Source organism: Mastomys coucha, unplaced genomic scaffold (assembly GCF_008632895.1).
Source record: "Mastomys coucha isolate ucsf_1 unplaced genomic scaffold, UCSF_Mcou_1 pScaffold16, whole genome shotgun sequence".
NCBI lineage: Eukaryota > Metazoa > Chordata > Mammalia > Rodentia > Muridae > Mastomys > Mastomys coucha.
Genome location: NW_022196898.1, coordinates 61,835,115 through 61,852,185, shown reverse-complemented (window position 1 = coordinate 61,852,185; position 17,071 = coordinate 61,835,115). Strand labels below are relative to the sequence as shown.

The following is a 17,071-nucleotide window of genomic DNA, read 5'->3' as shown; positions in this document are numbered from 1 at the left end:
CTGGGATTAATGGAACGGGAGATGAGGATGAGATTTTTAAGGAAGGCACTGAGAGGACAGAAGAGAGGCTGCAATCATGGTGAAGGTGAACAAAAAATATTGACAAAAAAATTTACAAATATAACAAAATAAACTATTCTTTGCAACAAGAAAACACGTATACAACAAAGAATCAACACTTAGATTTTGACTCTTCTACAGGAAAGATTCCAGTCGACAAAATAAGATGAAATATTCTTAAAAAACAGTTTATTTCAAGCTAGAAGGTTGTTCCCTGTTCTCTTACAAGTGGAAATCCTGATACAATTTTCTAAAACTAATTCTGTCTGTAAGATCATACCAAATAGAAACTTCCTGGAAGTCTTAACTAAAGTGTTTTTCTTCTTGTTTCATTTTAATGTTTTATATGATATGGCTTCTTTATAAGAAGCAAGTACTTTTTAAATTATTTTTTATGAGAATTTCATACAATATATCTTCATCATGCTCAAACTATCACATTTGATTAAATTTAGAAATGGGGGATTTTAATTATTAACTTTCCAGCTATTGATTCTTCAAAAGATACTTTAGAGTTGTTCTCTGGGGGTCCTTGACTTTGGTAAAACTGTTGGCTTCAAGATTTGTATAAGAGTGCCTTGACAGGTTTGATTGAGTGTTATTTTTAGAGAATAATTTTCTATCTCTGGAAATAGCATTTCCAAGAGTAAATTTTATTCTTTGGTGTTTCTTGATATGCTTTTAGAAATTTTAGACTAAACATTCCAGGTAAAAACTAAGATTCCTTAAATCAAGAGTTATGAGGTAGTGATCAAAACAGGATTTAGATTTCTCCTGATGGACATCTTTCTCCACTGAAGAAAATTAATAACAGTTCAGCATTGTTATGATGCATTGGCATCCAAATGTAAACACGTTTTAATGTTAGCAGAATGCAGTAGTGTGGTTCTTCACAAAATAGTAAAAGATAGTCTGTGTCCTGGTTTCCTCTAGAAAAGTAAATAAAATTAAGTAACCATGAGATCCAATGATTGATTCCAAGAAATCATGGCCCAACAGTGAAGCATTTTGATTAGAAGAACAACCCACTGAGCTAGATAGACATAGAGTTTAAGAGTAACAAAATAAGGAAATAAATACAGCATCCCACCAGGGGACCTTCCTCTGCCCAAGAATTCCAACATTAAGGAAAGCTGTTCAATTAGGTGACAGTTGTATTTCCCACAGATTATATAAATCAAATTATAATTTTCTACCTACATTTTCCTATTAGACATGAGATATACTTTCAAGCCAATTATTTGCTTATAATTCTCATTTCAGAAAATATCTCCTCCTCTTAGTCTTGTAGAAGCATATTGCTTTATGTATAGGATTTAGGATGGTATGGTTTCCTCAGATCAATGAGAACTGAGAGGTCTGGGTGGAATGGATCTATGAACAGATGCTAGTGGAAAAGCCCAGATGGCTATCTTGTGGAGGTATTTCAAATATGAGATCATCTCTATTAGCTCATTCTTAGAATGCTAGTAGTAACAATAATAGTCATTTTAAGAATTCATCCTAGTTTTCCAAGTAAACTTGATAAGGTCAACATGGGTCCATTTATGCATTTGCTAAAATATTGTAATAAGAGGCTCAGTAGCCACAGATAGGAACAGATGTAGAAACTCATAGCCAAACATGTAGAGTCTAAATGGGAGGTCTCTCTCAAATCTCTCCCCAGAGAGCCCAGAGAATTCCATGGAGTCTGTGAAAACCATAAGTGAAGGAGGATACCAGAACAAGTGTACAGGAACTTTAATCTAGCAACATGCTGCTCTGGCATGTGATCACATCTATAGACCTTCTAGGTCTATGTGATCTGGCTAGAATGACACACCTTTAATCCCTCTGGATGAAATATAGACACTCCCTTAGTACAAAAAAATGAAGTACCATTAATCCAAAACAATGAAGGTAAATGTAGAAGCCATGTCTGAAAGTGTCATCTAATTGAAAAGCAATGTGTCGAATCAGAGGTTGATTAAACAGAATGAGTCAGAGATAAGATATGGCCTACTGTCAGGAGAAGAAACAGGAAAGAGAGGCTACTTAAAAGTAGCAAGATAGATAGATAGATAGATAGATAGATAGATAGATAGATAGATAGATAGATAGATGGATGGATGGATGGATGGATGGATGGATGGATGGGTGGGTGGGTGGGTGGGTGGGTGGATGGATGGATGGATGGATGATAGATAGATAGATAGATAGATAGATAGATAGATAGATAGATAGATAGAAATAGAGTGTTATGAGGACAGGCAGAGCTATTTAGTCAGAAGCTGAGAGAGGCAGCCAGATTGAATCAGTTAGCTTGAAAGATTAGAACAGAGGCTAGAAGCTTCCAGGCTTAGGCCTATGCATAGATAGAACACAAAAAGAAAAGCTCCCTGTATTCACAGAGCTTGGGTACAGCTATCATCTCATCACTTCATCTGAGGAAAGAAAAATGATTTTTACAACAAAGCCCTTTAAATCAACTAAGCAAGACATTTAGACCCACAGAGCTGAAGCAATAGGCAGAGGGCCTGTCCTGGTCTGCACCAGCTCCATTACAGCTTTCAGTCTAGTATGTTTATTGGGCTCCTGAGTATGTAAACGAGTGGGTTTCTGATTCTTAGGCCTGCTCTTGGGGCTCCTTTCCTTCTGTTGAGTTTTCTTGTCCAGCCTCTGTGGGTTAATTTTTATCTATCTCATTATATTTCATTTTGTCAGGTTTCATTATTATCACATAGATGTCTGTTCTTTCCTAAGAATAAATAGGAAGTAAGTGGATTTGGAGGGGAAGGAATTGGGAGAAATCAGGGGGAAACTATAATCAGGACATATTGTATTAGAAAAAAATCGATTTCCAATAAAAGAAAAAAGAAAGTTATAAAAAGAAAAGAGTTAACTACATTGGGGATAAATAGAACACAATAAAATTAAGTGGGATAGTATCTTACAAATTATGTCACAATACAGGAAAAAAGAAAGAAAGAAAGAGAGAAAAGAAAGAAAACAAGTCATTCCAACAATTTTCAACTGACAATTTAACTTTTAATAATAAAACAGGTTTTTTTTGAAACTTTGTAGTCTGAGACATATAAAATCAATCCAATTAATAATAATAATAATAATAATAATAATAATAATAATAATAACAAAAATAATGATAATAATAACAAAAATCGTAGTCACTTACAGTCTCGCCACGCTGTCCGGGGTGTCCTGGTAGCCCATCTTTCCCAGCAGGGCCCTGGAATAACAAACATTAAATAACTAAGTCTCATGAATACTGCTCTTATGTTATAGCCCGAGGGTAACAAGTAAGATAACCATCATGTATTATATAGCAAACTGCATTTTGATAGTTTTACTTTATATAAAGTAATGTTTAGTTGATTTTATATGCACTTGCTTGTGAATTGCCTCTGTAATGAAAAACAGAGACAATGGGGCACTTTGCATTTCAATGAAAATTTTCATATGCATGTGCATTTTAAGAACATACAAGCATAATTTTGTAGTTTTACTTCAGCAAAAAAATTAGGTATCCAGTGTTTGACAATAAAATGTGTCCTGCTCTCTATTTTTGAGATCCATTCACAATTGAATGCCAAGTAACTGAAATGTGGATGAGAGAGAAAGCTAGTGTCCTCTAGTGGTCATCGAGTTTCTGAAAACAGGGAGACCTGCTAACTTGTAAAACAGTCAAACTTCAAGTACACTAAAAACAAAACAAACAAACAAATAACCTACCAATTTTTCAGTTCTAGAGTCATCAGGAACAAATGTTCTTTACATTTTTTGACATACCGTCTAAGAAGCAAAATACTTATGAAAGCCAGGGAAATTTTTACTACATGACTGCCTTCTGTACAGGAGGCTGTTTGCCATGTCTGAAGAAAGAAATGAAGCAATTAACTAAGTGATTTTTTAAAATTGCAGAATCAATGAAAAGATTTTTTTTCTAAAAGCTGCTTCTAAGGACTCTGTATTCTAAATATTTAATAGTGACAGACTGCTCCTTTCAACAGGCTTCTAGACTACATTCCTCAGAAGCTATTCAGCACCAGTTTGCTTTTCAAAATACATTTAGTAGGTGTATAAAAACATTCTCTCTCTTCTGAATAAATGGAGATATCTAGCCATTTTAATCAAGATATTTTTAATGCCGAGAACACCATCCCTTTCTACTGTTAAATCATTTAAATAATGCTATCTTCAAAGGTCTATTTTTATATGTCTAATATCTTACCAGTTTGAATAAAAGTCTTTGACTCAAAAAAGAACAGACTCATGGTTATCTTTTTTTCCACTTTGAATTGACTGCTAAAATGGCTGGCATGCTTAAGGACTGCTTCTGGTGGGGGTCCAAACACGTTCTGCTACCTGATACCTTCCATCTCAACACATAGGATGTGGTGTGAGTTAGCCCTTTTATTTTAAAATGACAGTTCGTATGACCAATGCTTGCTGACAGCTTTCATTGTGTACAAGATTAGCAAGATGATTCCCCTGCCAACCTCACCCACAACGCATAAGTGAGAGGCTGTAAATAAGGGGCCCATTCTGTAAAATAGCTTTAATTGTCTTTTAAACGCATATATCAGTTACCTCTGCATTAGCCAGTAGATGGGTAGTAATGAAATATGCAGCTTTGCCCACAGCTTAAAGAGGCACAGAAACATACAGTGGATTGCTGGTAGATTGATCTAGTTGTAGCTTTGCAAAACAACATAATGGGGGATGGGGGAGGGAATAGGGTTCTTTTTTTTTTTTCAAGAAGGAAAACCGGGAAAGGGGATATTATTTGAAATGTAAATAAAGAAAACATCTAATAATAAATAAATAAATAAATAAATAAAACCACTTCTACATCACCACTGTTTAAACACAGATGGAGAAATGTCTTATAAGCCTAAGGACATTATAAAGTTTTCAGGCTAATATGAGGTTCCATGAAGAATAATACATGTATTCAGCCTCTTCCCCAGGAAATTAAAATGTCATCAAATATGAGCACGGTGATCACTGAGAGACCTATACGTGTTTCTTGATAAACCTGTCTGTGTAAGCAGTAAGTAGCTTGTTCCTTACTGGTGTAAATTATACTTAAATTAGCAAAATGACCATCTTTTGAGATAGTGATCTTAGACTTAAATGATTCTGTCTTGGAATGAACACATCATGACTTGTAATGGAGTTCCTAGAGAGTTTGAGGAATAGAGTTAATGGGCCAAAGAGCAAGAGCAATATCATCAAGCTTTGCCTTGAAGCAAGTGTACGTTTCAAAATTATGCAATATATTTGAAAAAACTGTTTTGATTCTATGTTACTAATCAATAAAGTAAAACAAACTAATTTCCCAGCAGGTTCATAACACTGATTTTAAAATAATATTTTATTCATCAAAAGAAGTTGATCCTTCAGTGGGGTTGGAAGACTAATGAAGGAGCAATCTCATTTACATGAAGATTTGCATGTTCATCATGGGCCTCTGTGATAATGCCTGTAATTGCTTAAAGATGTCTCCTCCCTTCTAATTGACAACGAGTTTGGATTCTTCTGAAAACAGAATTACATGCAACATGATAGTCAAGTTACAAATTTTAATATTGTCTCTTAAATTTAATAACCACATAATACTAAAAATGTGGTAACATCGATATTAGACAGCTGTATTCAGTTGATACTTAGCCTAGAATTTCAATGTTTGGGAGACAGAGACAAAGGAAAGAGAGGAGTCCAGGAAAGCCTTCATTATAGTGTTGAGACCTACATCTTGAAGGAAAGAACTAACAAAAGAAGGGGAGAGAGTATAGGAAGAAGGAAGAGAGGGAAAAGGAAGAGAGATAGAAGAAAATAGGGAGAAATGAAGGGAGGAAGAGGAAGGGAGGGAAGGAAATCACACACGCAAAAAAAAAAAAATCAAAAAAACAAACAAATGTCTAAAATTGGCGTGAGATTTACAGATTCTGAATGAAACATCCCAAGTCCCAAATCTTTGTATGTTTCTACATATATTTTTAATACAAGGCAAAATAATTACTTGTAGGAGATTAGTTTATTTCTCGACTTAAATACAATATGTCTGCTTCAAAAAAATCAGTCTTGTTTCAAATATCATGTAATAATGCCAGAAAAAAATGGCAGATACCTTTATTTCAAGCTTTACAAATTTGTCAGAAAATATTAGGTAATAATTCTGCTTAAAGTGACATCTCTTCAATCAAACTATACAGTTAAATGTAAGATTATTACTGTATCTCTAATGCCTCATGGTAAGGCACATGAGCGCATGATAAATTATGGGAAGCCTACTGAAGACAGTCAAGAAAAGACTGAAAGATCTGAAGAAATAGGAGTCCAATGCTTTGTTTAACAACAAGACTATATTATAAGGAATGCAGTTTATAACAATGCAAATGAATATATATGAAAAAATTATACACTTTTTTTGGACAAATTTGGGAAAAAACATCTAAATACATTATATCAAAGTACTTATTGAAAATCCTGGGGCTGGCAAGATGACTCAGTGAGTAAGAGTACTGACTGCTCTTCCAAAGATCCTGAGTTCAAATCCCAGCAACCACATGTTGGCTCACAACCACCTGTAATGAGATCTGACGCCCTCTTCTGGCGAGTCTAAAGACAGCTACAGTGTACTGTGTATAATAATAAATAAATCATTTTAAAAAATGCTCACAAAAATATGCATGTACAAATTTAAGAATTATGGTTTCACTTTAGTGTGAAGGACTACAGAGTTTATTGCTTATGTAAATAAAATACAGATAGAATATAAGAAATTCCCATAGAGGAAGTAGAACCATTCTGTTTTAATGTCAGCTGTTTGAGCTGATCTTCAACTCTGAGGGCAACTGAAATTATTCCCTGATAAATTTAAAGTGATAAACAGAATATTTTAGTTTTAAAACATACTGTAAACACCACCTAAATTACCCAAAAAGTTTTAAAAAGATGTCCATATGTAACATTTCAGTTATGCTTATGTTTCAAGATGACTAATTTATCAGAATAACTTCTGTAAGCACTAAAGTCTGAGGAGGACTGTCTAGCCTAGATTACAGCAATGGTTCACAAATGTTAGCACTGGTCTCACAGCATGGTTAGACCATGACTAGGACCTCTCCCCTGAGACAGAGAGAGAAACATCTATTTAAGTAGATTATATCTTAACAATGTCCAAAGTGCTGCTCCTTGTTGGGGTAGACTATATTTTATAACCTCTGAACCAAGCAGATGTACAAATTCATTATAATTTACAGTAAGAAAGTAAGTGACAGACAGAAAATGAACTGATGATACCTGATAGTCCTTTAAGTATTTATGTCCAAAAACAAAGTATCCTCAATAACTTTATGAGGATTAATAGTGATAACATTCAAAAGGCACTGAACTAAGAAAATTTCATAAAAATTTCTCAGAATCTAGTGCAGCCTGGCATGGTAGCACATGACATTAATTCTAGCACTTAGAAAGCAGAAGTAGACAGAAATCCGTGTAAGAGGTAGCCTGGACTACATAATAAGTTCAGGCCACCCAGGGCTACATAGTAAAACATTCAAAATCAAATATATTATAGAAATAAAATTGTGAGGATAAATGAATAAATAAATCTTAAGTGGTCTCTGAAGCAACACAATGTTAGGATGTGCCCATTAAAGAAGCATGGAAGATTCCATGTGATTATGGAAGAAAACAGGAAAATGCTAGCATGTAATATATGCCCTATTTAACAATTATTTTCAGTTTTACATATGAATTGATTGTAAAGTGATTGAGAAATAACAATTATACTACTCTAGTTTTTATTTAATATATTCCTTAGCAAGAGACATCTAAATTATGTTCCCAAAACATATATGAACTTAAAAGACTAAAAACAATTGTGGGAGATGGGAGAAGGAGACAAGGGAGGGGGAAAGTAGGAGGAGAAAATAAAGGTGGCAGTATCAGAATCTGGAGGAGACATGAGAGAGGTACAGAGTGTCAGGAAATCAAATAAAAATAGGTACCAGGGGGGATGAGGAACTGTGGATAGCCACTGGAAGGTCCCAGACACCAGAGAGATAGGAGGCTCCTAGTACCCAATAGGAATGACTTAGCTGTAATGCACAGAGAAGGGGGAAATAAAATCTGTGGAGATGACCTCCTGTAGATAGACATGGCCCCTTCTCCCAGAGACTAGACCACCAACTAAGGAGTGTACCTAATGGGATCTTTAGCTCCAGAAACATATGTAGCAGAGGATGGTCTTGCTGGACAGCAACTGGAGATAAGGAGATTTGATGGCCCAGAGTAGTGGGATGCTGGAGCGGGGGAGAAGGAGAGTGTGGGTGGGTAGGGGAGCACTCATACAGGCATAATGGAGTAGGGAGGACATATGTGGGATGGAGGGTGGCGGAGAGGTAACCAGGAAGTGGGATATCATTTGAGATGTAAATGAGTGGAATAATTAAAAATAATAAAAGAAGAAATCAAAAGTATCGATCAATAAATAAAAGACTAAAAACATACTCTTTAATATTTGAATTCAAATATTATTTTAAAGATTTCTTATACTAATTGCATGTTGAAAGTATAAAAACTGTAAGCTATCAATACCAAGCATGAAAATATCATTGAATAAAGCAAAAGAGAATCTGTTACACTTACAGGGGGGCCTTTTGGTCCAGGGAATCCAACTGGACCCTGAGGTCCTTGAGGGCCCTGAAAACAAAAAGCATTAGAGAAAATTTAAGGATAAATCTTCAAGGATATGTCTTTATGCTTTGTGGTTCATTTTGTCAGACAAAATATTAGAGCAATGAATTTTCCCATCTTAGTTATAAAGTCATGGCAATATGAGTGTGACCAGTCTAACCTAGAACCAAAGTGATTTCTAACAATGAGAAACTGTATATTGCACCAATGTTCTTATCTCAAGAGAACTGTGACTATTTACAGTTCATATAAAACGCTAATATTCCTACACAAGACGTATACATCTGGTTTGAAGAAGAGAGAACAGGAAGCAGACTCAACACAAACCTTATAAGTATTAACAAGCAAATGTGGTCATCTCAGGTGGCACATACAATACTGGCCTTGTCAACAGTCAGTCAAGAAAGACAGATAGGCTCATGGGGTGGCTTGTTACAGAACTATGGGCTACTGAAAGGGTCTGGGAGATTGGATTCAAGCTCTTTGCACTGTATGCCCTGCTGAGCCCAACAGGTGCTAGAAGACAGCTCCAAACCAAGCTTCACGTAGACATGCTAGTTACTCACAGTGGGTGACAGGGGAAGCACAGACATGAAAATGAGAGGGGAATTTGTGAGGAGGATGGGATGATAAACAGTGGTGGGATGAAGCTGGGAAGAGAGCTGTGGAAGAGTGGTCCATATGTCTGGTGGAATTATATGAATCTTGTGGAAGAACAAATTTAAGTGAATAAAAATAATTAACAAAAGCAATAGGGCACATCCATCTGTATGAGAAGTTTCATAGTATATATTCTTATAATATTGGTTACAAGTATATATAAAGAGAGAGATTAAAAGAAGTTTCAATCAAGCTCCAAAATGAAGACTCCCATGAACTCCAAAAGAGTCCTGTCTCTAGTAATACATAGATAACAGGAAGCATGTGTGATCATTACTAAAGCATTGTGGTACCCTTAGCTCTACCAAACTTACTGGGGCAACAATTCTGTCGTTTGTCAGTGCTGTTACTCTGCATTACACCCTTAAGTACACAAGATAAGATAAACTTTATAATTATTCCTATTAACATTCTACCCCAATAGGCATTTATAATACCACTCCTAGCTTGATACGTAATTAGTTATATTATTCAGGTTCTTACTTACACATCTCTAAAACTCATAAAGCCCATCCAGTTATAGAGATTGTTTTGAAATTGAGAAAGTGGATTGGTAAAAGTTAATTCTGGACTTGTGAATCAAATAATTATATGTACTAAATGAAGACACATGAAATGGGAATATATATATATATATATATATATATATATATAATGTCTTGTGTGATAAAATGAATATTAAACTTACTGATTGCAAAGCAAGAAAACAGCTTACTGAAGTAGGTACTTTTTATTGTATCAGTTGTGTCTTTACAAGGAAACTTTCAATAGCATTTGAATCCAATGCTACATCACAAGTAAGTATAAGCTTTTGTTATTCACAGCATCTATATTATAATCAAAAGCTAAGGATGAGGAACTATAGGAAGGGGAGTTCATGGAATGTAAATAAAGTAAATAAATAAATATGGAAGAAAAATAATGGTGTGAAATCTCCACTGAATGTATATTAAAAATTAATAATTTATCCTCTTAAAATGAAGTCATTATTCTTTAAATCTACATGAGAACTTAAAATATTTGTTAAAAATTCATTATAAGACTAAGATTTTATTTAGTTTATAATTATTTGTGAATGATACATGATTAATGTCTGTACAGTATTTCTCCCTTCCTATTCCTCCTCCAACTTCTCACATTTCCCATATTCCACTGAAAGCTTCTGAGCTCTTCTAAAATGACTAATGCACATATGTACACCCACAAACACACACATGCACACGGCCTATTCACTTGTTAGAGCCCACATAGTTCTAATTTTCTGTATAAATATGCAGGACTAGCCACTTGAGAGCGTACTAAGTGAAAAACAGGAGTTGGGTTACGGGTTACATGATACTTGTGACAAAGAAACAAATAAGATATTATTACGCATGTAATGGTACGCGCTAAAAAGAGGCAGTTATGGATATAAAAGTCAACAAAAAGACTATGTTTTGAAATGTCATAAATAGATCTAATGCTTTACATGCAAACTAAAAAATAATTTAAAAAAACACATACATAAATTAGTGAATAATATTTAAAGTTCCTGCCTGAAAATGGGGAGAAAATATGGATATATGTGTTGTTTACCACATACAGAAGCAGTAATATTTTCTCCCTATGTGGAAACTGAATAATTCAATAACTTTATTAGAAATAAGTCATTCTAGGTTACAAATAGAAAAAAACAAAGCAAAACAAAGAAAGAAAGAAACAAACAAAAATAACCCTTAATTCTTATCTTCAAAATATACACTGTCATTGTTGATGTCTCTTCCTATGTACTCAGGTAGTTTTATCATGTTATTTTGCAAATCAAGATGTACTTTGATTGGTGCTTTAAAGCATAATAAAACTCAGTTCTTACATGACTTGTGAAACTGTTCTATTAATTTAACGATTCATCCATTTAAATGAAGTATATCTTTTTATGAACATTATGTGACCCATCAAACATATCAAATATATACATTATTTATGAATTCAAAATGTATGAAAGGAATGCACTTAATTTGGAAATAATTCATGTGGAGAGAAAAACATGGAGTGAGTAATTTAATTAAATATGAACTAGACCATAAAGAAACTTTAATTAAATGCTTATTCTTTTCTTTTAATTTTGTTACAAATAGAACCTAAATCTCCCTTCACCTGTTTAGAAATTCAGATTCTTATGATCAGTTCCCAGTTATCCATCATAGGTATTTCCATTTTCCGTTTGTGACACATCAACTTTCAAGTTACAAATGAAGATGTAGAAAAAATATGTGCTGGGAAGACAGCACCAAACACAAAGACTTCTGTTTGAGCCACACAACCCCTTATAAGAAAGCTCCACACCCGAGTCTGCAACTGTAATCTCACTATTCTTAGGGGAAGATAGAAAGCACAGGGAGATGCACCCTAGGACTCACCTGGGTCAAATAACCCAGCGCACAGAGCAGAGAAACAACAAAGAGAACGTGACTCAACAGAAAAAAAAAAGATGGGAGGCCAGAAACCATCTCAGAGGTTGTCCTCTAACATCCACACATGGACTCTCATTCCCACACACTGAAGCCCAAGCACTTACACAGAATTGTACCTCTTACACCCGAAAGATCTAAAAATGACATAAGCTTAATTTAATAATACATGAAGTCACTCTATAAACTAAGAGTAGGGGAAAGCGTGGGTGAGTAGGGGAGGCTTGCGTGGGTGGTTGGGTTGTGGGAGCAGTCCCATAGAAGGGGAGGTGGCAGAGGCAAGAAGGGATGGTGGCTTGTAGAGGGGAAACTGGGAAGGGGAATAACATTTGAAATGTAAATAAATAAAATAACCAATAAAATGAAAAAATAAAAAAATAAAACTAAGACTGATTATAATCCTCTTTGAGGTGATATAAACTTTTAAATTCAAAAGTCTTGGCTTTTGAAATATCTTGCTCTAATAACGCTTGTTCTATCTTGCCAAAGCAGTCAAACCAAGGTCCTGGTTGTTCATCTCTATTTGGCTTTGCTTCATATCAACTGAAAATCAATTTACTAAATAGTTTTTTTATTTACTGGCATAGATGTCTTATCTTGCTTCGAATGCATATTGATCGTGACTTAATGGCTACTTGGTGCTTGCATTTTACCAACGTAATGCTATTGCCAGCTTCAGAGACAAATTGACCACTAACATGGAACGGAGGGGAAAGCATATGCATCAAAATATATTTCAAAGAACATCTCTATTTTATACCTCCAGCCAATTATACATACTGTTTTTCTCATTTCTATAACAATTGATTGCACCTCACCTAGCCAGATTTTAAACTGCCAGGGGAAAGGAGCTATAAAGACTAAGAACCTGTAGGTGAGTGTGTCCTGTAGACTTACGTACCCTCTTGCGGAATTTAAATGCTTATTAAAGTACTCATTTTCACTGTGCATTATGTGGCTGTGCTATACGTACCCTTTCGCCTGGAGGGCCAGGAGGGCCATCACCACCTGAAGTACCCTGGCAACAAAAGAAGAAAGAAGGGAAAGTGTGAAAAGAGAGCCTAATATGATTCTGCCACTCAGGCTTCTTTCCTCTACAAGGATTTGCAACACAAATGAGACTAAGTTCGGATGATACCTTCGGGCCAGGTTTTCCCGTGGGACCTCTGGCGCCTCTGGAACCTCGAGGACCCTACATAAGAGACAAGAAGAAAAAACTGACCCAGTGCCAAGGAAATCCAAAAACAGGTGGAAACTAACACCAAAACGGTAAACCACTCTAGTAAAACAAAGTACACACCGTTGGACCACGCTGTCCCCGGGGGCCTGGTTTGCCAGCAATTCCCTGACAAAGACAGTGCAAAGAATTTCAGTGTGTAGTGTGTCACAGTAAAAGGGGATGAGAAACAAGGACTCAAGGAGGGACATGTTCACTAGTCATCTTGGGACAATATACTTATGCACCATACCCGGGCACCTTTCTCCCCGTTGGCACCTGGAAATCCAGGAAATCCCGTGGATCCCTGAAAGAAGAAAAATAAGTATCAATGAATATGATAATTTCCTTCTCCATGCCACAGGCTCCATTTATTTGGGAAAATACTGATTTGGTCATAGGCGGTAGTATTTATGTAAAAAGCATGTAATTGCTTTGAAAGATTATAATAAAAAAAATACAATCTTTAAAAATAATTGTATTTTAGTCACTACACAAGGTCCCTTCTTGCATTTGAAAGTGAACTTACAGTGACATCTGAAAGCCTGCAAGCATGAATTGATAAAAAATATTTAGTATTAAATTTAAAACTAAAAGATTAAACTACATATCTTATCATTAAATAGAAGTTAAAAGATATTTCCTGAAAAATAAATTTTATTTTTAATAGTTCATACATTTTTACAACTCTAAAAGAAAATTGTATTTTCATAAAGTGCAGGAACAATCTAAAATATGCCTTTAAATAATGTTAATACATTTGTACAAATACCGGTTAAATTTCAATAGAGCTATTTTTACTTTAAACTTTATTATATCACATAACATGAAAAGCTTTATTTACATTCTCTAATTGGTTTTGAACGTGGTCATATTTGCTTGGTAACATAAGGAAGACATAACATTCTATGTTTGGAATCCCAAAGACCTTAGTTCGGATCTCATGCTTTCCAACAGCATCCAACTAAACCAAGGTAATGTCTTGTACTCTGAGCCTATTTTGCTGTTGCAAGGAGAGCAATGATCTATTAATACATCTTAATACTTTGAAGTTTGTGGAAGATCAGAAAAAAAAGTTCAGCATTCATCAATAAAGAAATGTGGGCTATAAAGTGATAATATTAGATAATAAAAAATGATTGTTTAGGAATGTAGTAAGCTCATAAGTGCACTTGATATAAATCGCTATATTTTAATAGTGAAATAGAAATTAATCCCAATAATAAAATCCCTCCATTTCATATTGGGCATATGCTCAAATTTTTTCTCAGAGATTTTTTTCACCATTATCTAAGCAGGTTTATGTCTTTATTAAATAAATAAATAAATAAATAAATAAGATAGCATTTTAAAGCCTTTTCCAAAATTTTGTAAACATTACCTTAAAAATGGTGTGTATGTGGGGTGGAAGTTTCAAAAAAATATGTTTTTATTTAAACCATTGCATTGATGAAATTTACTATTGTATAAAATGCCTAGCTGAGATATTAGCAGGCTTTCATAATTTATATACATCTCTATGTATTAAGGGAGTTCAGAAATATTCTTTGATTTCTTTGTTTTTGTGTTTTTAAACCAACTTTTTTACATTAGATGTCTCCTGAAATAATGTCTCCAAAGTGATAAATAGCCAAAATAAATTAGAATTACACTATAATGCTTTTAAAAATTTGAAATGGCATTCCAGACTTTCCGAAACTGAAAAACACTCAGACATGGACTTAGAAATCATACCACTGGCCTCTACAAATGACCCACACTTAATGATGGAGGAAAACTAGAAGCTGGACGTTTGAATAGACAAAAGAACATTCACCTATACACCCCTGAAGAAGGTGGTAAACTCTGAATGCAGCAAATATTTTATATAAAACAAGCTAGTTAAGAACATTGTGATGTGCCTTTTAATACTAGGTCAAATAATGATGTAAAGAGGATAGAGTATTGCTTGTATGATTTGATTTTCAATATGTTTTGTGTTTACTATAGAGGTATCTTATGATTTACTTGAGAGCAAATAATAAATAAGTTTTAAATGGAGAGGAAAACTGCATATTACAATTTAAAAGGATGTGGAACCTTGACTTTTTTTTGTCTTCAGAATCACTTGAAATCCTCTCTCTTAGTGGCTGTATAATTAAAAGTCTAACCTGTAACTATGACCTAGTATATTGGTGACACACATTACTTAAATTTTATATGTAAACAAATATGTCTTCTCTGATCAGAATCCTATTTACAAATGAAATATTAAAGAATTTTCTTAATATTAATTTTTGTCTTTAAATTACTTTTACACAGTATGTGAGTAAACCCAGAAAATTTTTCAACCCACCTATTTTTTAATGTAAGGTGCTATCAACAAAGTATATAATGCTGATTCATGTAAATATTACCTTTAAAATATCAAAAACAGTAAATAAAACACAAGGTCCAAGTTAGTGCTGAAATTATTCTGTTAATAATTTAAAAATTTGCAAAACTATTTTGTATACTATTTAAGAATAAGAATATTCTACTTTATGATAAGCCTTGAGTTCTGAAACAATTATCATCTTTTATTTACATTTGTTTGTTTGTCTTCCCAGCTGATTTTGTTTTTAAGACTTTGGGATGTTTAACTAAAGGCATTAAAGTACATAAATTTAGCAGCCAAAGCTGATTTTTTTCATGAAATACTAATGGCTATTAAAACTTCACTAGTTTCCATATTTAAAAAAAAAAAAGCTTAATGGCCTCTTTGATCTCTTATGTGACCATTACCAATTTTGTTTTAAATAAGAAGTTAAATATCCTCATCATTGCAAACAATTGGAGTTATGAGGAAAAGTGGTGTGAAATTGAAATGCCTGAAGTGCAGGCATTGAGGTTAAAGCATCATCTCACTGTGAGAAGAAATATTTTCCTTTTGTCAGCTCTTGCATTTAACAGTAAAGATTCAGAAAGTACTAATCAAAGAATTGATACCAGCCAAACAGGATACAACATAATTTCATATAAACTTGCAAGATACAGTTGTGCTCATTCAAATGATATTACAACTGTTTCCTATAATTTTTAAATCAAAATGAAAGAATATCATGATTGCTATGCATCTTAGTGAACAGATTAAGGATTCACAACATAAAATAGAAATAGTTTATGGATTTGGTTTGGACAACAAATGGATCTCTACAGATAATAACTGTTGTGAATTCCTAATATTTGAAGAGTATAAATGGGATTCAGAGCAATATATTATGAATAATATGGAAAATAAATGACTAGCATCTTAAAACTGAAAAGCATTTAAATGACTCTTGTATCATTTTAAAACGACATCTTATTGAGTAAGAAGTAAATGGCTTTTCACAAACATGATTACGAAATCACATAGCAAGCCTAATATACCCTGTATCTGAAAATAGAAAAGTGGTATTCAGTTGACAAGTTGTGGAAGTTTTCCCACCCACAGCTTATCTATGAAGTTTATTAACACATACTTGAGGCTTTAGCATAATTTGAATTTCCTGTATCTCTTACACTAGCTATACTTGGTGGATAAAATACAAAAGTTAAGAAAGCATATTAATGTAGAGATACATCTCATGTGCATGCACCTAAAAGAATGCGCTAAGTATGATGGTACACGCCTGTAATTTGAGCAGACTGGAACTGAATCAGGATGACTGGGTGTGCTACACAACCGTGGACTGTCGAGCAAGGTACCATCTTTTGATAAAAGAATAACTATCCAAAAATTAATCAAAGTTTACATATAAATTCTATAGCCATCAAAATAATTAGTCAATATATCAAACCTAGTCAATAACTCTTTTTATAAGCTGAAGAAAATTCCATGTTTCAAAATAAACAATCATAAAGTTATTTTATTATTAAAGGGTTTATAAATATTTCAATATCACAAACTGAAATTTGCGCAGTACAGTTGAGCCAATCAGGCATCGACACATCCACACAATAGGGTTTATAAGCCGACTGC

At 34.0% G+C, this 17,071-nt stretch overlaps 1 protein-coding gene across 1 annotated transcript in view; it reads right to left on the bottom strand.

The window, feature by feature from the left end:
- Positions 1-17,071, bottom strand: part of Col11a1 (collagen type XI alpha 1 chain) — a 189,704-nt gene that overhangs the window by 59,907 nt on the left and 112,726 nt on the right. Inside the window, exons 32-37 of the mRNA XM_031375242.1 lie at positions 13,343-13,396; positions 13,174-13,218; positions 13,012-13,065; positions 12,847-12,891; positions 8,716-8,769; positions 3,233-3,286 (exon numbers count right to left, since the gene is read on the bottom strand). Of these exons, the coding sequence (XP_031231102.1) occupies positions 3,233-3,286; positions 8,716-8,769; positions 12,847-12,891; positions 13,012-13,065; positions 13,174-13,218; positions 13,343-13,396 (306 nt within the window). The remainder of the gene's footprint in view (positions 1-3,232; positions 3,287-8,715; positions 8,770-12,846; positions 12,892-13,011; positions 13,066-13,173; positions 13,219-13,342; positions 13,397-17,071) is intronic.